Raw genomic sequence first — 23,723 nt, 5'->3', positions numbered from 1 at the left:
AACGTGGTTTGTGAAATTTACTGTGATTATGTGAGAGAAAATCTGAAAAAGAATAGAAAAAAATATTAATTAGTGTATATGGTGCCTTAAGTGTATGATGTAACTATAATTAGATATTTTGCTATAAAGAGTAAAAGGTAGCTATATAATATAATTTTTTAAAATAATATTTATTTAAAATAAATAAGTTATTAAGCTTTTCTATAGGGCGTAAAATTTCCAATTAAAATTGCCTTAACAGGCATTTAGAGTAGATTTCCCAGAAGAGAAAAGGTTTATAGCATGAGTGCCCCGCGTACGGGCCAATAGCTATCTTTCGGCCCAGTGTCACTTTACGTTACATGCCCAATTCAATAGGTACCTATGGTACCGTGTCATTGAGTGGGTGACGTACACAAATAGCCTTTAAAATGGATAGTCTTGGATTTTTGTGCCTTATACCTCATGGGCAAAACTTCAATATTAACAAATCTTACCACTCTCTAATACTTTTAATTTTTTACCTTGAAGTACTGCTCATAGGACAAATGGGAGTTAAAAATTAAACCACCCCGAAAAGTATCATATTTTGTAATTTTTAATCATTGAGCGACCTAAAGCCCAACTGCTTGGTCCGCTTTGGACTTGTGGAAATGACACCAGGTAGTCACTTTTAAGCATGATATTTAAAATACATCCACAGTTTACAATATATTAAAGATTAGTCAATTTTGTTCAAACTTTAAAATACAACGCCCTGGAGTCAAAACCTCGAAATACAAACTTCAGGACATTGTATCCTAAAGTTCGAAATTTGTGTCCAGAAGTTCGAATCTTATGTTCTAAATTTTAAATTAGTAATTCAGAAATTCAGGACACTTAGTCCTGAATTTCAAATTAACAACTCAAAAATTTAGGACAGTAAGTCCTAAATTTCAAAATTCATGATACTTAGTCCTAAAGTTTGGATGAATTGGTTAAGCTTTAAATACATTATAAATTATAAATATATTTTAAATAGTGGGCTTAAAAGTGACTATTACTGCACTTCGCCCTTGGACTTCCGCATAAGTTTGGTTTCTATGTCGTCTCCCTCCTCATATATTTCGTAGTGAAAAGAAAAAAGAAAAGATTCCGATAGATAAAGATTTTCCATTCACTTGGTACTTATCCAATTCGACTATTAGAGATGCTGACATTGAGTTCTCAACAATATGATTCTTTGATATTTCAAATAGCGGGCTTAAAAGTGACTATTACTGCGCTTCACCCTTTGGACTTCCGCGTAAGTTTGGTTTCTGTGTCGTCCCCCTCCTCATATATTTCGTAGTGAAAAGAAAAAAGAAAAGATTCTGATAGATAAAGATTTTCCATTTACTTGGTACTTATCCAATTCGACTATCAGATGGCATTGAGTTCTCAACAATATGATTCTTTGATATTTTAAATAGCGGGCTTAAAAGTGATTATTACTGCACCTCGCCCTTTGAACTTCCGCATAAGTTTGGTTTCTATGCCGTCCCCCTCCTCATATATTTCGTAGTGAAAAGAAAAAAGAAAAGATTCTGATAGATAAAGATTTTCCATTTACTTGGTACTTATCCAATTCGACTATTACAGATGCTGGCATTAGTTGAGAGACATATTGATATACACATTGAATTCTTGCAACATGAGTCAAACTCACAGGTTTCACTTGATAAGGTGGTGAAATACAAAAAAGTTAAGAGATGCATTGATATATTTATTGAACTGACGCGACAAACAGGACTGGAACTCACAGCATCCACTTGACAGGACAGTGAACACTTGTTAAACTAGCTATAGCAAAGCAAAGCACTCTCTCAATCTTTTATTTATTTCAAAGGTCAATAGATCGAATCTCATTTAACCTCAACAATCCAATTCCTCTTATCCTCAATAGTGCCTCTTTGAATCCCCACCAGCCTCGAGTTCAATTGCTGGCTTATCATTTCTGAACTTATCTTATATTCAATCCTGGACATATACATTTCAAAATTAAGGATTAAACTTTTTGGATGAAGTCCAAGTTATGAAATTTGTAAATTAACGAAATAACTTACTTTTTACCCTTGTAAGTAATATTTTCTACAACAGCAACACCAAGTGCAGTTCCCGTACAGAACACTTCATCAGCTGTTATCAATTCCTCTGCTTCAATCGCGCGTTCTTCGACCTAGAGAGGAATTTGATTAATCACTTAAAAACCCTTTATTTTTTCTCGGATCAAGTTGTTTATTTTAATTATTTTCTTATAACCTGGTATCCAAGATCATGTGCAATGTCTATGACACTTCTCTTCGTAACTCCTTCAAGAATAGTTCCATTTGCCTTTGGAGTTGAAATGACTTTTCCCTGTGAAGATGTTAAAAATGGTGAAAGATTAAGTAATTTTCATATACAATAAATAATAATAAAAAGTTAGATTGACTACGCGGTGTTAAAAAAAATTAAATTATGATGAATTGTTCAAACATTAAATTCGTTAGTCAGTCTCATCTAAGTACATCTTAAAATAAAATAATATAAAAATTTATGAAGTTGATCCCACTTTACACATGGGAAATTTATTTCTATACGTAAGAGATCTATCTTTTACACATAAGAGATCTAAAAAAGTCATTTTCTTAATTTTAAAATTGTAAAGAGGCATGTACAAATAGCACTAAAAACATATGTTAGCATGTATATACCTTGACTAGAAAAATATTAGAGGAAGAGGCCTCTTCAATATATTTGTTATTTACTGAATCGAGGTACAATACATCAGTGAATCCTTTCCCTTTTGCATTTCTCATGGCTTTCATCACCTATATTTACAAAAATAGAATGTGCTTAATTATACTCATGAATATACATAAGTTTTCAATAATCACAAAACAAAATCATTATTTACCGGGGCATAATTAGTAATGCTTTTGATTCCACCAGCTCCTCCCAAGGCTGAACGATGAAATTCTTCCTCAACATATAAGGAGAGTGCTCCTGTTCCATCCTATATCCAAAGTGTGACGAATTTGTTTGACTCCTTTTGCTTAGAATATTTTTCAGAACAACTTTTTAAAAAGAAAAAAAAGAAAAAGGGTAATCGATTTGACTAAACGTACCTTGAAATAGTTTCCAACAGGACAAGAATAGACAAGGAATGTGTATTCAGGTGCTGGAGCAACTCCAAGTACAGCTCCACTTCCCATAAGCAGAGGTCGAAGATAAAGTGATCCTTTCCCAGCAGGAGGAATCTGCTCTTGTTTTAGGCACAAATAAAGTAAGTTTTTTTTAACAAGGACAACATGGTATTCATAAAGGTTCGGAGAAGGAGGGTCGCACCCTAAGGGATGTGATGGGGATAGCTTAGGGCAATGTAGTGCATACTCGACGGGTTCAATTAAACCCATAATTTTTTACGGGGAGTAAAAATTTATTAAAATTGTAAAAATAGTAGATATGAACCCATAAATTTAAAAATATAATGGATTCAATGTTAAAAAATTTAAAAGTTGGACCCATAGGGTTTAAATCCTGGATCTGCCTCTGGGATAGCATACCATAATACAAACATTAGTGGTTGTTTCCACCGCTTAAACCGTGACCTATAGGTCACACGGAAACAACTTTATTGTTGCTCCAAGGTTCCCCTTCCATTTTTTTTTATGGAGACATTCATAATAAAAAATTAACATTTGATTAAAAAGAAGATTAATCAGAATAAGAATGATTACCCAACGCTTATTAGCCAAAGCTGTTTGCTTAACAGCATCCACAAATTGGTCTACGGATGGAAAAGGCATACACAATCTTTCAGCACCAATCTGCATTCGAATTGCGCTATCTTGCGGACGGAATAAGTAAATTCGTCCATCTTCTCTTCTATACGCTTTTGTGCCTTCAATTAAACCCTGTTGAAGTTGTAATTACATTAAGGCGTCGTTTGGTAGGATGCATTAGATAAGCTAATGCATGCATTAGCTTTGTGTATTAATAATACATTATTTGGTAGACATTTTGAACCTATGCATTAGTTATGCAAGCATTAGTTATACATCCTATTTGGTATTATCCTATGCATAACTAATGCATAGAAAACAATGGTATTAGCAATGCAATGGGTTTTAATGCATGCATTAGCTTAGTTAAAGACAAAATTGTCCTTCAAAATTTATGCTTGATTAAAATATGCTAGTTAGTATATTAATGCAAGTTCAAAATAATCCAAATAGTGAGAAATAAAATTATATCCCTAGTAAATAAATAAATACTTAGCATATTTCCTTTTTTATAAATAAATATTTAATTTTATTTTACAATATAGGTAGACAAATAAAATAATTTTTTTAAAACTTTTTCATATAAAAACATTTCTCAACATATGTTTCTTTTAAAAAGTTAGAGTGTGGGCTAGTTTTGAGGGTATTTTTTGTAAACAAACAATTCTTTTAGAAATTGTGCAATGCTTTAATACATCAAACCAAACAATAGATAAGAAATATGTCAGCATAACTAATACCAACATAACTAATGCAAGCATAACTAATACCAGCATTACTAATACATCCTATTCAGCATTATTCTTATGCACCCTACCAAACGATCCCTAAGTGGAAAGGTGGTAAGTGAGACTTTAAAGTGTAATCTAACAGTAGAAATTTGAATGACTTCAAAGTATAACGAGAAGAGTAAACTTGAAATATTTTGTATATATAGTACAAACTTTTGTTTAACTCTTTTTGCTATTTTATTTTATACTATATTTGAAAACAAAAATTCCGCTAAAATTAATTTAAGTGTACAAGTTATTTTCCATAAAAAAATATTTTTTGGTTGGTTGGATATGGAATTTCTTAGGGGTAATAACAAAAGATTGATCCTAAGACAAACTTTCTAGCCGTTGGCAGCTTTTCCCCACTATGCTGGATAGTTTTGCTTACTTGCCTAACTATTTACCCTATTACTCCATTATAATTATAGTACTACAATAAAATACTAGTATACTTTTTTATTATATTATAATTTTTCTGCAATGCTTATTTCTTAGTGAAGCGTATTCACGGGATTATGCTACCAGTTTTTATTGGGTTATTTTTTAGGGCTTATTCACGTGAAGCATTTTTTTAAATTAAAAAAAAAAAAAAAAAAAAAAAAGCATATCACGTGAATTTACCGGCCCTATTATTTGGGTGAATAAGTATAAGCCGAAAAATGAGCCTAGCTTCGGAAAATCATGTAGGTAACAATTACCCACTTAGACACTGTTTTGTGTATATTCAAAACAATAGGTAGGCACTCAACATCATATTCGAGCAATATATTTAGCAAATAGAAAAAATAATTGACTGATTAATTAATTGCTTTTTTCTTAACAAATGTATTCGGAAAAAATATGTTTGCTTAAGCCAATAGACTTTTATTAACAACTTGTAACTGATCATAATTGTAGACTTAGAAACTGAGACTGATACATAATCATCATTTAATAGTATATATTTTGCTTCAAATTCCTATTTAGAAATGAAAATTTGAAGATTAACATAATATGCGATTGATGTGCTTATTGAAGTTTTCTCCATACCTTATTGAAATGTCTCAAAACATATGAAGATTAACTCATTAAAGTACCAAGGAATTGACAGAATAAGACAAACTTTCACACAAGAGACTAATATCGAAATCAAAACCGAAAAGCTTTGCCCGAAACACTCCTACTCTGATGCTCCCTCCTTTTCAAAAGATTGTCTTACCTGGTTTGACTTGACACAAACTTTAATAAAAAAGGAATAATTTTTAAATAATGTGGTCTTAAATAAGTCATAACATTTGTGTTGTTATAAAACTTTTGAAACTTGTGGTCTGAATTCTGTCATAACATTTGTATGATTATTAGTACTTTTAATTAAGGAAATATTGAAAGGTGTCAATCTTTCTGAAATACACTAACAAGAAAATAGTGTCAATCTTTTTGAAACAGGGGAGTATATATTTGCAAAGCATAAACTATACCTGTCCATAGTTCAAGATTCCAGCAGCGGGACTCAATTGAATATTTCCAAAAGGATTTAGTTGTCCTGGTTCAAAAATTCCATCTAAACAGCTTTTTGCTATAAACATATAATCAGTTGGGATAACCTTGAATCCCAAATTATCCCAATCAATCTCCTCAGACTCATATTCCCTGAAATCAATAAGACAACATAAATTAAACACTTTAATTTAACATGCTTGTTTTTTCAAAGGCAATTTACCTGTAAGTAGAAGGTTGGAAAGAAGTTGGAGATGGTGAAGAGAAGTGGGAATTGAGAGCAAATTGAGATGAAGAGACAATATGGTTAGAAGCCATTGCTGTGAAATAGAAGTGAGTTGTAGTGGGTGCTCTTTTGTTTGTTCATGCATATAAGCTGCTTCTGATATATATATAATTTATAAGTGAGTTGTAGTGTGTTCGAACCTTTTTTTTCTCTTTTTTTTTTATTCCTGTTTTAAATTGGACAATGTTAGTTAACTAGCTACTTGTTAACTACCTCTATATATCTATATCTATATCTATACTATATTAAAAGTACGAAAGCCCTTAGTGAAATGTCGTTCGCTTTTTTTACCCTTTAAAAATAGAGCTCACACTAAGACAAAATAGTCATTTTATTATTTTTTCTAAAATTTAGGAATCTAAAATCAACTAAAATTATTGTTATTAATTATTTCCTTATATAAACAATGTAAAAAATTCTAATATTTAGGACTTTAAAAAAAATAATTTAGTACTTACATAGGTGTGCAAGCGTTTACATATTTAAGGAAAACTAGTCTTATGATACGCGCGTTGCGCGTGTAACCTATCTAAATGAGTAAAAACTTTTAAAATATTATATTTGAATTATAAAATAGAGTGTAAATTCCTGAAAAATATTTATGTATTTAATCGTAATTATATTTTTATTCACTAAGAATTTTTTTTCAAATAGTAAAAAAGTCTAATAGGTGAAAAATCATTCATGCGGGACATGTTCCCAAAACAAGGGCAAATGGAAATTCTTTGTAAATATTAAAGAAATAAGAATCTCTATATACCATTAACAAAATCTAAGAAAATTATAATTTGATCCAATCTAGCTAGCTCAATAAAGAAAGAAATCTTGTCGCATTGAATTCTCATATACCTTATTGTGATTTCGGATGAGTTATAAGGGAATATTTTATGGAACATGTTGTTATTTTGTGATCTAATATTAAATAAAGAATACAAAAATATTTTTATTTATAATTCTTTAAAGAGTTATTTGAATAAAACATAAAAGTACAAATAATTTATCATATTACGTTTTCCAGCATTATTGTCCAAGTGCGAGTAAATCGGAAATTGAGAAGAAACTAAAGTCGGGTACATATTACGACTGTACAAACACATAGTTAAAATATAACAGCAAAGAAAACATGATTGAAATATTTCAACAATAATAATATCGATTTTTTTTTATTTTTCGCTCTGATTGCATTAAGGTCCAATGAAATTTGAATTAGCAACGAAAAATTTCACATTGAGGGATAAAACGCTCCCAAAAGCTACTCTATATCCATCAATGCTTCCACAAAAAACACATAGCTAAAATATCCAAACATTAATATAGCAACCTATAGCTCCCAACTTCCTCGGGCAAACTACAATCACCAAATAAGATAATCAATTAAAAGTTGATAACCAACTAAGCTTTCTTGTATAAAGATTACCTGTCTTTTCGTCTCAATTCAGTGAATTGAGACGAATTAATATGTCAATTAAGTGAATTCAAACAAAATCTTATCTATCATCATTAATTTTCCTTAACCTTTTGAAAGTATTGTTGTATATAAAATCAAAAATTAAAACAAACAACAATAAATAAGAAACAAACAAATAACTGGAGAATATCGAAGAACAAGACAGAAAACCGGATACACATTCAAGTATTATACCAAATTAAAGTTATAAGACGTAGTGTTTGATAAAAACGAAAAACCTTTTTTACCCTTTTAAAATAAATTTTACATTAGACAAAATAGTAATTTAAGTTATTTTTCTAATACGTAGAAATAGTTATTTTATTATTTTCCTAATATGTAGAGTTTGAAATCAACTAAAACTTTTTTTATTAAAGGTTTCCTTATTTAAATCACTATGTAAAATCTTAATTTTTAGGATATTAAAATCAACTAATATTTTTATTTATAATTCTTTAAAGAGTTATTTGAATAAAACATAAAAGTACAAATAATTTATCATATTACGTTTTCCAGCATTATTGTCCAAGTGCGAGTAAATCGGAAATTGAGAAGAAACTAAAGTCGGGTACATATTACGACTGTACAAACACATAGTTAAAATATAACAGCAAAGAAAACATGATTGAAATATTTCAACAATAGTAATATCGATTTTTTTTTGATTTTTCGCTCTGATTGCATTAAGGTCCAATGAAATTTGAATTAGCAACGAAAAATTTCACATTGAGGGATAAAACGCTCCCAAAAGCTACTCTATATCCATCAATGCTTCCACAAAAAACACATAGCTAAAATATCCAAACATTAATATAGCAACCTATAGCTCCCAACTTCCTCGGGCAAACTACAATCACCAAATAAGATAATCAATTAAAAGTTGATAACCAACTAAGCTTTCTTGTATAAAGATTACCTGTCTTTTCGTCTAAATTCAGTGAATTGAGACGAATTAATATGTCAATTAAGTGAATTCAAACAAAATCTTATCTATCATCATTAATTTTCCTTAACCTTTTGAAAGTATTGTTGTATATAAAATCAAAAATTAAAACAAACAACAATAAATAAGAAACAAACAAATAACTGGAGAATATCGAAGAACAAGACAGAAAACCGGATACACATTCAAGTATTATACCAAATTAAAGTTATAAGACGTAGTGTTTGATAAAAACGAAAAACCTTTTTTACCCTTTTAAAATAAATTTTACATTAGACAAAATAGTAATTTAAGTTATTTTTCTAATACGTAGAAATAATTATTTTATTATTTTCCTAATATGTTGAAATCAACTAAAACTTTTTTTATTAAAGGTTTCCTTATTTAAATCACTATGTAAAATCTTAATTTTTAGGATATTAAAATCAACTAATATTTTTATTTATAATTCTTTAAAGAGTTATTTGAATAAAACATAAAAGTACAAATAATTTATCATATTACGTTTTCCAGCATTATTGTCCAAGTGCGAGTAAATCGGAAATTGAGAAGAAACTAAAGTCGGGTACATATTACGACTGTACAAACACATAGTTAAAATATAACAGCAAAGAAAACATGATTGAAATATTTCAACAATAGTAATATCGATTTTTTTTTATTTTTCGCTCTGATTGCATTAAGGTCCAATGAAATTTGAATTAGCAACGAAAAATTTCACATTGAGGGATAAAACGCTCCCAAAAGCTACTCTATATCCATCAATGCTTCCACAAAAAACACATAGCTAAAATATCCAAACATTAATATAGCAACCTATAGCTCCCAACTTCCTCGGGCAAACTACAATCACCAAATAAGATAATCAATTAAAAGTTGATAACCAACTAAGCTTTCTTGTATAAAGATTACCTGTCTTTTCGTCTAAATTCAGTGAATTGAGACGAATTAATATGTCAATTAAGTGAATTCAAACAAAATCTTATCTATCATCATTAATTTTCCTTAACCTTTTGAAAGTATTGTTGTATATAAAATCAAAAATTAAAACAAACAACAATAAATAAGAAACAAACAAATAACTGGAGAATATCGAAGAACAAGACAGAAAACCGGATACACATTCAAGTATTATACCAAATTAAAGTTATAAGACGTAGTGTTTGATAAAAACGAAAAACCTTTTTTACCCTTTTAAAATAAATTTTACATTAGACAAAATAGTAATTTAAGTTATTTTTCTAATACGTAGAAATAATTATTTTATTATTTTCCTAATATGTAGAGTTTGAAATCAACTAAAACTTTTTTTATTAAAGGTTTCCTTATTTAAATCACTATGTAAAATCTTAATTTTTAGGATATTAAAATCAACTAATATTTTTATTTATAATTCTTTAAAGAGTTATTTGAATAAAACATAAAAGTACAAATAATTTATCATATTACGTTTTCCAGCATTATTGTCCAAGTGCGAGTAAATCGGAAATTGAGAAGAAACTAAAGTCGGGTACATATTACGACTGTACAAACACATAGTTAAAATATAACAGCAAAGAAAACATGATTGAAATATTTCAACAATAGTAATATCGATTTTTTTTTGATTTTTCGCTCTGATTGCATTAAGGTCCAATGAAATTTGAATTAGCAACGAAAAATTTCACATTGAGGGATAAAACGCTCCCAAAAGCTACTCTATATCCATCAATGCTTCCACAAAAAACACATAGCTAAAATATCCAAACATTAATATAGCAACCTATAGCTCCCAACTTCCTCGGGCAAACTACAATCACCAAATAAGATAATCAATTAAAAGTTGATAACCAACTAAGCTTTCTTGTATAAAGATTACCTGTCTTTTCGTCTAAATTCAGTGAATTGAGACGAATTAATATGTCAATTAAGTGAATTCAAACAAAATCTTATCTATCATCATTAATTTTCCTTAACCTTTTGAAAGTATTGTTGTATATAAAATCAAAAATTAAAACAAACAACAATAAATAAGAAACAAACCAATAACTGGAGAATATCGAAGAACAAGACAGAAAACCGGATACACATTCAAGTATTATACCAAATTAAAGTTATAAGACGTAGTGTTTGATAAAAACGAAAAACCTTTTTTACCCTTTTAAAATAAATTTTACATTAGACAAAATAGTAATTTAAGTTATTTTTCTAATACGTAGAAATAGTTATTTTATTATTTTCCTAATATGTAGAGTTTGAAATCAACTAAAACTTTTTTTATTAAAGGTTTCCTTATTTAAATCACTATGTAAAATCTTAATTTTTAGGATATTAAAATCAACTAATATTTTTATTTATAATTCTTTAAAGAGTTATTTGAATAAAACATAAAAGTACAAATAATTTATCATATTACGTTTTCCAGCATTATTGTCCAAGTGCGAGTAAATCGGAAATTGAGAAGAAACTAAAGTCGGGTACATATTACGACTGTACAAACACATAGTTAAAATATAACAGCAAAGAAAACATGATTGAAATATTTCAACAATAGTAATATCGATATTTTTTTTTCATTTTTCGCTCTGATTGCATTAAGGTCCAATGAAATTTGAATTAGCAACGAAAAATTTCACATTGAGGGATGAAACGCTCCCAAAAGCTACTCTATATCCATCAATGCTTCCACAAAAAACACATAGCTAAAATATCCAAACATTAATATAGCAACCTATAGCTCTCAACTTCCTCGGGCAAACTACAATCACCAAATAAGATAATCAATTAAAAGTTGATAACCAACTAAGCTTTCTTGTATAAAGATTACCTGTCTTTTCGTCTCAATACAGTGAATTGAGACAAATTAATATGTCAATTAAGTGAATTCAAACGGAATCTTATCTATCATCATTAATTTTCCTTAACCTTTTGAAAGTATTGTTGTATATAAAATCAAAAATTAAAACAAACAATAATAAATAAGAAACAAACAAATAACTGGAGAATATAGAAGAACAAGACAGAAAATCGGATACACATTCAAGTATTATACCAGATTAAAGTTATAAGACGTAGTGTTTGATAAAAACGAAAAACCTTTTTTACCCTTTTAAAATAAATTTTACATTAGACAAAATAGTAATTTAAGTTATTTTTCTAATACGTAGAAATAGTTATTTTATTATTTTCCTAATATGTAGAGTTTGAAATCAACTAAAACTTTTTTTATTAAAGGTTTCCTTATTTAAATCACTATGTAAAATCTTAATTTTTAGGATATTAAAATCAACTAATATTTTTATTTATAATTCTTTAAAGAGTTATTTGAATAAAACATAAAAGTACAAATAATTTATCATATTACGTTTTCCAGCATTATTGTCCAAGTGCGAGTAAATCGGAAATTGAGAAGAAACTAAAGTCGGGTACATATTACGACTGTACAAATACATAGTTAAAATATAACAGCAAAGAAAACATGATTGAAATATTTCAACAATAGTAATATCGATTTTTTTTTATTTTTCGCTCCGATTGCATTAAGGTCCAATGAAATTTGAATTAGCAACGAAAAATTTCACATTGAGGGATAAAACGCTCCCAAAAGCTACTCTATATCCATCAATGCTTCCACAAAAAACACATAGCTAAAATATCCAAACATTAATATAGCAACCTATAGCTCCCAACTTCCTCGGGCAAACTACAATCACCAAATAAGATAATCAATTAAAAGTTGATAACCAACTAAGTTTTCTTGTATAAAGATTACCTGTCTTTTCGTCTCAATTCAGTGAATTGAGACGAATTAATATGTCAATTAAGTGAATTCAAACGGAATCTTATCTATCATCATTAATTTTCCTTAACCTTTTGAAAGTATTGTTGTATATAAAATCAAAAATTAAAACAAACAATAATAAATAAGAAACAAACAAATAACTGGAGAATATCGAAGAACAAGACAGAAAACCGGATACACATTCAAGTATTATACCAGATTAAAGTTATAAGACGTAGTGTTTGATAAAAACGAAAAATAAAAAATAAAAAGACGTGCAAAAAATTACTTACATTGGTGGTTCTTCTACTTTAGAGTTCATGAAGGCCACGAGGAAATTCTGTCCGACTATTCATTTATATATACACATAAATTAGTAATTTTGTGGTTCAAGTAAGGAATAATTTATATAAGGTAAATCCTAATTGATTTTAAACTCCCAATTATTAGGAGTAGTTCAAATAAAGAAAAATTTAATACATAGTATTGTAGTTGATTTAAAACTTCTAAATATTCGGAAAAAACTAAAATTACAATTTTGTCCAATGTGAAATATAAATTTAAGGTTAAAAAGGGTGAACGACATTTCGCTAAAGGCCTTCGTGCTTTTAATATAGTATAGATATAGATTACTAACGAAGCACTAAAATACTAAACTTCTTTTTGAAAATTTTTGAGCAAATAAAATTTATTTCCTTAAGACTATGAGAACATAATATAGTTACGTAATATTTGACAAGTCAGTATATTATTTTATTCTATTTGATCTATTAAAGCAAATGCACAACTTATATATCGAAGTTATGTAAAGGCATTAGAATACCTTTGCAAAATATAATTATTTTCTTTATTAAGTTAGCTAAATTGGATCAATAGTCTTTATTGGACTTTTATTTTATAACTCATCACATAGTTTAATAATTTTTGTGCAATTCTTTCAAATTTTATATTTGTTAATATAAAAAACACGCACTAGATAAAATAGTCATTTAATTCTTTTCCTAATATTTAGGACCTAGAAATTCATTAATATTTGGTTATTATATCTTTCTTTATTTAAACTAGATACCTAAAATTTAGGACTTTAAAATTAATTAAAATTTTACCTTAAATAAATATTTAAAAAGTCAATTTGGAACAGTAGTACAAAATCTAGAGATGCTCGTCTGAAGTCGGTTATACATGGCAAGTGACAAATGAAATCCTAATGGTACTCAAATTGTATTCACGGTAAACAAAATATTTTTTTAACATCAATAATTAATTTTTTTTTGTTGAAGAATTTACTTTATTTAGTATTTGCAATAAATTACATTAATGTATTTTAATTATGTGGTAAATAGTGTGAGACTAAATTGAAAACTACTAAATATATAGGAAAATAATGTTTCGGTTTTTATTTTATCTTCTTCAATCAATCTAGACTATTATAAAAGCTCGAAACTTTAACGCGAAATTGATCAAATTTTTTTCATTTAAAAATAAATTTTATATTTGACAAAATTATTGTTTAATTAATATTTTTTAATAGTTAGGACGTTGAAATTAACTAAAACTTTGACTATTAAATATTTTACTTATTTGAACTATATAGGAGCTCCTAATATTTAGAAATGTCATCCCAGTAAGATTACTTAAATAAATTGAGTAAGTCCATTTTTCACAAGAACTCATAATTTTAGGATTTGTTATTTCACCCCGAACAATAATATTATAGGTGACATTAAAGTGTTCTACTTTAAGATACCAAGAGACTAAAATTTAAAACAAATTGCACAAAAATCATACTCAGAAACTCACGATTATTTTCAGATTACTAAAATTTTAAAGATTTAAGGTTGATAATGTTAGAAATGTTAGCTATTTCAAGCTATTCTTTTTTAAGAAAATATTAATAAAATATTTTTCAAAAGTGTTGTCATAGAGTTTCGTAGTTTCTCATGGTGTTGATACGTGGCTACTGATATTATCCATCACTATTGAGCTAAAGGAAGTAACAATGTTTATTAGCATGTATAATCCCTTTATCATCATAATGATCGAATTTTTATAGAAAAGATGGCGTGAGAACCCAAATCTAACGAAAGTCCAAAGATCAACATTTATCTCTTTTTTTTCTTCAGCGGTTTGGATTTTCTTGTAATTTTTATTTAATAATTCAAACACTATATATATATATATATATATATATATATATATATATATATATATATATATATATATATATATATATATATATATATATATATATATATATATATATATATATATATATATATATATATATGTGTGTGTGTGTGTGTGTGTGTGTGTGTGTGTGTGTGTGTGTGTGTGTGTGTGTGTGTGTAATTTTTATAAAATTTACATTCATTGATATGAGATACACGCGCAACGCGCGTACTCTTAAACTAGTACTATATTAAAAGCACGAAGGCCCTTAGCGAAATGTCGTTCGCCTTTTTTGTCCTTTATCACTTACTCATAATGTGATGACCCAAAGGGTCATCGCTTGCTTTTAATTGCATTTTGTGCTTTCGAGGCCTTGAAAATCTCATTTAGGGTCGCCTCGATTTGTGTGCGCAGTCCGGGCGCGTAGCCGGAAAGCTTAAATATGAAAATCTGTGAAAATGCTAAGTTTTGATTATAAAATGAGTAAATTTGACTTCGGTCAATATTTTGGGTAAACAGACCCGGACCCGTGATCCAACGGTCCCGGAGGGTCCGTAGGAAAATGTGGGACTTGGGCGTATGCACGGAATCGAATTCCGAGGTCCCAAGCCCGAGAAATGAATTTTTAAGTGAAATTGTTTTCTGAAATTATTTAAGGAAATTTGTAATGAAATTTTATTAGAACATAGTGGTATTAGGCCCGTATTTTGGTTCCGACGCCCGGTACAGGTCTTATATATGGTTTAAGTCATTTTTGTAAAAGTTGGTTGAAAACGGAGTCTTATGGTTTAAGTCTTATATATGGTTTGACGTGATTCGGACCTAAATTGCCAAAGTCGATGTTTTATGAAGTTTGAGAAAAATCCGTTGATTTTGACGTTTGATTCATTGTTTTTGAGGTTATTTTGGCGATTTGATCGCACGGATAAGTTCGTATGATGTTGTTGAGTTAGTACGTGTGCTTGGTAGGAGCCCCGAGGACTCGGGTGTGTTTCGAATGTGTTTCGGGAAGTTTTTAGTTTAAGAGAAGTTGCAGATTTCCTGCAGTCAGTGCCCCGGGATTTTACCCTTCGCATTCGCGTGGTCCCCTTCGCGAACGCGTAAGGAAAAGATCCCAAGTGCCCAAAGTCTTCTTCGCGAACGTGAAGGTTGTGACGCGAAGTTGAGGGGGGAGACCCTCTGCGAACGCGTCCTTCCACTCGCGAACGCGTAAGGTTGAGGGGAGGGGCCACCAAGTTGTTAACCGTGAACGCAGTCTCTTGAACACGAACGCGAGGCTCGAGCAGTTCCTGCTTCGCGAACACGAGCCGCTGCCCGCAAACGCGAAGGCCATTGTAGCCTGACCTATCGCGAACGCGAAGGGTCTGTCGCGAACGCGATGCATATTTTCGCCCGGTTATTTTAAAGACCCAAAAACAGAACACTTACGAGATTTCTCAAAATTTTACAAAACTTTTTCTTCTCTAAAGCTCCTAGGCAATCCTTGAAGCACTTTTTCACCAAAACTTCTTGGGTAAGTAATTTTTAACTTGTTTTCTTCCATTTTCATCAACATCTAATGAATTTCTAGGCCTAAAACATATGATTAAGGGTAGAAAATTAGGAATTTGGGTAGAGTTAGGGCTTTTTAATTAATTGTGATTTGAACCTCGTTTTGGGGTCGAATTCTAAAAATAATTATATATTTGGGCTCGTGGGTGAATGGGTAATTTGATTTTGATCCGAACCTCGTGTTTTGACCAAGCCGGCCCGGGGTCGATTTTTGATATTTTGGAAAGAATGATTGGAAAGTTATAATTGAGCATTGGAATTGGATTGTTTAGCACTTATTGATGATATTGAGTCAATTGTGTATAGATTCGATTGGGTTGGAGCCGAATTTGAGAGGAAAAGCGGTGTTCGAGGCTTGAGTTGGCCGTGAAAGTTCGAGGTAAGTGTTCGGTCTAACCTCAGTTTGAGGGATTAGGAGTTGAGTCCTATTTGCTACTTTCTTCTTGTTGAGTACGACGTATAGGTATGGTGACGAGTATATATACGTTAGTGTCGAGCATGACCGTGAGTCTTATATTGTAATTTTCATGATTTCGTTGTATTATTCATGCCTTGGTGAAGATTTATATTTTTGTTGTGTAAAGTTGTGGAAAGAATTGTGACCTATGAATATTGAGGAGCATTGACTCCAGTTGTATAACGAATTGTGAAAGTATAAGTGATAATTGAAACTCTCTAGTGTTGGCTCGAGTTGTGAAGTGAGTTGTAAAGTAAAAGTGGGAAAGAGAAGAGATTATCATGTTGCACCCTTGCCGGGCTATTGTTGAGTTGCGGTTCCCTTGCATTGTGTTCTTAGTTGATATTACGGATGCTTAGGTTGATGATTCTTTGTGTTAGGTGTTGTAATAAGTTTAGTTATAGCTGAAGTAGTTAGATGTTGTAACGAGTTTGGTTATAGTTGAGGTAGTTAGGTGTTGTAACAAGTTTGGTTATAGCTGAGGTAGTTAGGTGTTGTAACAAGTTTGGTTATAGTTGAGGTAGTTAGGTATTGTAACAAGTTTGGTTATAGCTGAGGTAGTTAAGTGTTGTAGCAAGTTTGGTTATAGCTATTTTTTCCAATGCCGGGATGTAATTACTTGTGTCGTCGAATCCCTTGCCTAGATAGTGTAGACCTTATTGATCCCTTGTCGGGACACTTATTATAATTGTAAATATTATATATGGATCGGGTTGCATGCCGCAACAATATTATATATGGATCGGGTTGCATGCCGCAACAATATTATATATGGATCGGGTTGCACGCCGCAATAATATTATAAATGGGAGAGGGTGGTACGCCTACCACAAGATATAATGAAATGGAAGCGGGTGGTAGGCCTACCACAAGATATAATAAAATGGTACCGGGTGGTACGCCTACCACAAGATATAATGAAATGGGAGCGGGTGGTACGCCTACCACAAGATATAATGAAATGGGAGCGGGTGGTATGCCAACCACAAGATATAATAAAATAGGAGTGGGTGGTACGCCTACCACAAGATATAATGAAATGGGAGCGGGTGGTACGCCTACCACAAGATATAATGAAATGGGAGCGGGTGGTACGCCTACCACAAGATATAACGAAATGGGAGCGGGTGGTACGCCTACCACGAGATGTGAAAAGAAAGTGGAATCTGCCTTTGTTTTCCTTACTCTTGTTAGTGGTTGGATTTTGATTCCTTTATAGTTCTCTTGATAATCTATTCTTACCAATTATTCCCCGAAGGATGTTTTCCCCTCCCGTCTTTACTTGTTTATTTCTACTTTACTTTCCGCTGTATATCATATAACTGCACAGGTATTTGATAGTCTGGTCCTAGCCTCGTCACTACTTCGCCGAGGTTAGGCCAGGCACTTACCAGTACATGGGGTCGGTTGTGCTGATACTACACTCTGCACTCTTTTGTGCAGACCCCAGTGTTGTGGACTTTGGACCGCATTGAGATTGCTGAATCTCGTTCATCAGGCAACCCGAGGTAGACCTGCAGGCGTCCGTAGGCCTTGGCATCTCCTTCTATCTACTTTCCTGTTTCTTACACGTATTTCCAGAGACAGTGTTGTATTTAATTCTTTCAGACCTTTATGTGTAGTGTTCTTAGACCATCTGTGAAACTGTGACACCAGTTCTAGGTAGTTGAGACTCAAACAGTTGTATTAGATATTCATGTTCAGATGATTTATTGTTTCCTTCTGCTTATATTAAATTTCGTTGTTTAAATGTTATTACTTCGCAATTATTAACGAATATAAAATGGGTAAAAAGAAAAGGTAAATTGTTTACTTAGTTGGCTTGCCTAGCTCATACTAGTAGGTGCCATCACGACTCCCGAGGGTGGGAAATTCGGGTCATGACAAGTTGGTATCAGAGCTCTAGGTTACATGGGTCTCACAGTTCACAGACAAGCTTAGTAGAGTTTGAGGGATCGGTACGGAGACGTCTGTATTTATCTCCCAGAGACTACAGAGTTAGGAAAAGTTTCACTTCTATTCTTCCCTGTCGTGCGATTTTGTTCTCTCAATACTGAATTGAAATCTCTACTCTTGTCCTTTCACAAATGGCGAGGTCATGTACCGCTTCTTCAGCCGACCAGCAGTACAGACCGGTGATAGATCAGCTACGTCTCCGGAGGCTTTGTGGAAGTTGCATAGGTTTCACCAAGCTCTTCACTACTATTTTCAGCGGTGCATCTTCTGAGGATCCCCAACATTATCTAGACAGCTGTCATGAGGTTCTCAAGAACATGGGGATCGTGGAGACCAATGGGGTCGCTTTTGCTACTTTTCGTTTGTCTGGATCCGCCAAGACCTGTTGGAGGGATTATTGATTGGCTATACCAGTTAGGTCATCAGCTTTGACTTGAGAACAATTCACGTAGCTATTTTAGGAGAAGTTTCTCCACATCACTCAGAGAGAGGTATTAGAGGTGGAGGTAGAGATGCTAGAGGTGGAGGTGCAGGTAATGTTCTGGTTTGTGGTAGAGAAGCTTCGGTTTTACTTTTCGACGTATCTCGTCATGTCTAGTGATTCTTTGACTGCCCCTATTTATGTGTATATGCCGGTGGGTGATTCTATTGTGGTGGATCGCGTCCATTGTTCATGTATAGTGGTTATTGGAGGTCTTGAGACTCATGTAGATTTGCTTCTTCTGGACATGGTTGGTTTCGATGTTATATTGGGGATGGACTGGTTATCACCTTACCACACTATCTTAAACTGTCATGCCAAGACTGTGACCTTAGCTTTACCGGGTTTGCCTCGTTTAGAGTGGAGAGGGACCCCTGGTCATTCTACCCGTAGTGTTATCTCCTATGTGAAGGCTCGGCGTATGGTCGAGAATGGGTGCTTGGCCTATTTGGCATATGTTCGTGATTCTAGTGTTGAGGTTCCTTCTATTGATTCTGTGCCCATTGTTTGTGAGTTTCCTGAGATTTTCCCTTCAAACCTGGCGGGTATGCCACCTGACAGAGATATTGATTTTTGCATTAATCCGGCTCCAGGCACTCAGCCCATTTCTATCCCGCCATATCGTATAGCCCCGCCAGAGTTGAAAGAGTTGAAGGAGTAGTTGCAAGACTTGCTTTAGAAAGGTTTCATTAGACCCAGTGTTTCGTCGTGGGGTGCGTCGGTGTTGTTTGTTAAGATAAAGGATGGGTCGATGAGAATGTGTATTGATTACCTGTAGTTGAACAAGGTTATAATCAAGAATAAGATGCGTTGCCGAGGATTGATAATTTATTCGATCAGCTTCAGGGTGCCAAGGTATTTTCAAAGATCGACTTGAGATCTAGCTACCATCAGTTGAGGATTAGGGCATCCGATGTCCCTAAGACAGCTTTCCGTACTCGGTACGGCCATTATGAGTTCCTGGTTATGTCATTCGGGTTGACAAATGCCCCGGCAGCTTTTATGGATTTGATGAACCGAGTGTTCAGGCCTTATTTAGACTCATTCGTGATAGTCTTCATTAACGATAGTTTGATATATTTCCGCAGTCGGGAGGAGCACGAGTAGCATCTCAGAGTGGTTCTTCAGACTCTGAAGGATAGTCAGTTATATGCTAAGTTCTCAAAGTGTGAGTTCTGGTTGAGTTCAGTTGCATTCCTGGGTCATGTTGTGTCAGCAGAGGGTATTCAGGTTGATCCGAAGAAGATTGAGGCAGTCAAGAACTGGCCTAGACCAGCATCACCTATATAGATTCATAGTTTCTTGGGATTGACAAGCTACTATCATTGGTTCGTGGTGGGGTTTTCATATATTGCAGCCCCGATGACCAGGTTGACCCAGAAGGGTGCCCAGTTCAGATGGTCGGATGAGTGTGAGGCTAGCTTTCAGAAGCTCAAGACAGCTCTGACTACGGCACCGGTGTTGGTTTTGCCCACAGGTTCAGGGCCTTATACAGTCTATTGTGATGCATCTCGTATTGGACTTGGTGCAGTGTTGATGCAGGATGGCAAGGTTATTGCCTATGCTTTGCGGCAGTTGAAGATTCATGAGAAGAACTATCCAGTTCATGATTTAGAGTTGGCAGCCATGGTTCACGCATTGAAGATTTGGAGGCATTATCTGTATGGCGTGGCATGTGAAGTGTTCACGGATAATAAGAGTCTTTAGTAGTTGTTCAAGCAAAAGGAGTTGAATTTGAGGCAGAGGAGGTGGTTGGAGTTATTGAAAGATTATGACATCACTACCTCATATCACCCGGGAAAGGCCAATGTGGTGGCCGATGCCTTGAGTAGGAAGTCAGCCAGTATGGGCAGTCTTGCTTATATTCCGGTCGGTGAGAGGCCGCTTGCTTTGGATGTTTAGGCTTTGGCAAATCGTTTTGTGAGTTTGGATATTTCTGAGCTAGACGTGTATTAGCTTGCACGGTCGCTCGTTATTCCTTATTGGAGCGTATCCGTGATCGACAGTTTGATGATCCTCATTTATGTATCCTTACAGACACGGTGCAGCGTGGAGGTGGAAAGCAGGTTACCTTAGGTGATGATGGAGTTTTGAGATTGCAGGGTCGAGTTTGTGTGCCTAATGTGGATGGGTTTCGAGGGTTGATTTTAGAGGAAGCTCATAGCTCCAAGTATTCTATTCATCCGGGCGCCGCAAAGATGTATCAGGATTTGCGGCAGCATTATTGGTGGCGTAGAATGAAGAAGGATATTGTTGCATATATGGCTCTGTGTTTGAATTGCCAGCAAGTTAAGTATGAGCATTAGAGGCCTGGTGGATTGCTTCAAAGGATTGAGCTTCCCGAGTGGAAGTGGGAGTGGATCACTATGGATTTCGTTGTTGGGCTCCCGCAGACTCGGAGGAAGTTCGATGCAGTATGGGTCATTGTTGATAGGCTGAACAAGTCAGCGCATGTGGCAGTCTCCTATTCATCCGAGAGGTTAGCTAAGATCTATATCCGGGAGATTGTTCGTCTTCATGGTGTGCATGTGTCTATCATTTCGGACCGAGGTACGCAATTTACCTCGCATTTCTGGAGAGCAGTTTAGCGAGAATTGGGCACTCAGGTGGAGTTGAGTACGGCATTTCATCCTCAGATGGACGGGAAGTCCGAGCGGACTATTCAGATTTTGGAGGATATGCTCTGAGCTTGTGTCATTGATTTTGGAGGTTTGTTGGGATCAGTTTTGCCTTTAGTAGAGTTTGCCTACAATAACAGCTACCAGTCGAGTATCCAGATGGCTACTTATGAGGCTTTATATGGTAGGCAGTGTCGGTCTCCGGTTGGATGGTTTGAGCCGGGAGAGGCTTGGTTGTTGGGTACAGATATGGTTCAGGAGGCCTTAGACAAGGTCAGGATTATTCAGGATAGGCTTCGTACAGCTCAGTCCAGGCAAAGGAGTTATGCAGACCGCAAGGTTCGAGATGTGGCTTTTATGGTTGTTGAGCGGGTATTACTCTGAGTGTCGACTATGAAGGGCGTGATGAGGTTTGGGAAGAGAGGCAAGCTTAGCCCTAGGCTCATTGGTCCGTTTGAGATTCTTGATCGAGTGGGAGAGGTGGCTTATAGACTTGCATTGCCGCCGAGCTTATCAGCCGTGCATCCAGTGTTTCATGTGTCTATGCTTCGGAAGTATCACGGCGATCCATCTCACGTGTTAGATTTCAGCACTGTCCAGTTGGACAAGGACTTGTCGTACGAGGAGGAGCCGTTAGCCATTCTAGACCGGCAGGTTCGTCAGTTGAGGTCGAAGAGTTTCCTTCTGTTCGTGTCTAGTGGAGAGGTCAGCCCTCTAAGGCATCGACCTAGGAGTCCGAGTCTGATATGCAAAGCCGTTATCCTCATCTTTTCCTCGACCCAGGTACTTCTTTCTTCTGTCCGTTCGAGGACGAACAGTTGTTTTAGAGGTGGAGAATGTGACAACCCAAAGGGTCATCACTTGCTTTTAATTTCATTCTGTGCTTCTAAGGCCTTGAAAACCTCATTTAGGATCGCCTCGATTTGCGTATGCAGTCCGGGTCCATAGCCGGAAAGCTTAAATATGAAAATCTGTGAAAAATGCTAAGTTTTGATTATAAAATGAGTAAATTTGACCTCGGTCAATATTTTGGATAAACGGACCCGGATCCGTGATCCGACGGTCCTGGAGGGTCCGTAGGAAAATATGGGACTTGGGCTTATGCCCCGAATCGAATTCCGAGGTTCCAAGCCCGAGAAATGAATTTTTAAGTGAAATTGTTTTCTGAAATTGTTTAAGGAAATCTGAAATGAAATTTGATTAGAACATGGTGGTATCAGGCCCGTATTTTTGGTTCCGGCGCCAGGTACAGGACTTATATATAGTTTAAGTCATTTCTGTAAAATTTGGTTAAAAACGGTGTCCGTTTGACGTGATTCGGACCTAAATTGCCAAAGTCGATGCTTTATGAAGTTTGAGAAAAATCCTTTGATTTTGATATTTGATTCATTGTTTTGTGGTTATTTTGGCGATTTGATCGCACGGATAAGTTCGTATGATGTTGTTGAGTTAGTACGTGTGCTTGGTTAGGAGCCCCGAGGGCTCAGGTGTGTTTCGGATGTGTTTTGGAAAGTTTTGAGTTTAAGAGAAGTTGCAGATTTTCTGCAGTCAGTGCCAAGGGATTTTAGCCTTCGCGAACTCATAACGCAAAGATCCCAGGTGCCCAAAGTCTTCTTCGTGAACGCGAAAGTTGTGACGCGAACAAGAAGCTAAGGGGGGAGACCCTTCGCGAACGTGTCCTTCCACTCGCGAACGCATAAGGTTGAGGGGAGGGGCCACCAAGTTGTTAACCGCGAATGCGAGGCTCGAGCAGTTCCTGCTTCGTGAACGCGAGCCGCTGTCCGTGAACGCGAAGGCCATTGCAGCCTGACCCATCGCGCACGCGATGCATATTTTCGCCCAGTTATTTTAAAGACCCAAAAACAGAACACTTACGGGATTTCTCAAAATTTTACAAAACTTCTTCTTCTCTAAAGCTCCTAGGCGATCCTTGAAGCACTTTTTCACCAAAACCTCTTGGGTAAGTAATTTTTAACTCGTTTTATTCCATTTTCATCAACATCTATTGAATTTCTAGGCCTAAAACATATGATTAAGGGTAG

At 34.0% G+C, this 23,723-nt stretch overlaps 1 protein-coding gene across 1 annotated transcript; it reads right to left on the bottom strand.

The window, feature by feature from the left end:
- Positions 1–1,622: 1,622 nt before the first annotated feature.
- Positions 1,623–6,394, bottom strand: LOC107813693 (branched-chain-amino-acid aminotransferase 2, chloroplastic). The gene is made up of 9 exons (XM_016638984.2): positions 6,237–6,394; positions 5,995–6,166; positions 3,720–3,896; positions 3,108–3,239; positions 2,897–2,995; positions 2,694–2,810; positions 2,260–2,355; positions 2,064–2,176; positions 1,623–1,977 (listed from the first exon to the last, which is right to left on the bottom strand). Exons 1-9 carry the CDS (start codon positions 6,329–6,331, stop codon positions 1,863–1,865), a joined length of 1,116 nt encoding a protein of 371 aa, XP_016494470.2. The 5' UTR covers positions 6,332–6,394; the 3' UTR covers positions 1,623–1,862.
- Between the last annotated feature and the right edge of the window lie 17,329 nt (positions 6,395–23,723).

The sequence above is a fragment of the Nicotiana tabacum genome, chromosome 16 (genome assembly GCF_000715075.1).
Source record: "Nicotiana tabacum cultivar K326 chromosome 16, ASM71507v2, whole genome shotgun sequence".
Taxonomy (NCBI): domain Eukaryota; kingdom Viridiplantae; phylum Streptophyta; class Magnoliopsida; order Solanales; family Solanaceae; genus Nicotiana; species Nicotiana tabacum.
The sequence above is the reverse complement of the archived record's forward strand: the minus strand, read 5'-3'. Positions and strand labels throughout refer to the sequence as shown.

What these genes read in the sequence shown, in the direction of transcription:
- LOC107813693 (XM_016638984.2), bottom strand. Translation starts at nt 6,331, where the DNA reads ATGGCTTCTAACCATATTGTCTCTTCATCTCAATTTGCTCTCAATTCC. An exon ending in GCATTACTAATTATGCCCCG is followed by an intron (nt 2,811 to 2,896) that starts GTAAATAATGAT and finishes TTGTAAATATAG; the next exon opens with GTGATGAAAGCCATGAGAAA. An exon ending in ATTACTTACAAGGGTAAAAA is followed by an intron (nt 1,978 to 2,063) that starts GTAAGTTATTTC and finishes GTATATGTCCAG; the next exon opens with GATTGAATATAAGATAAGTT.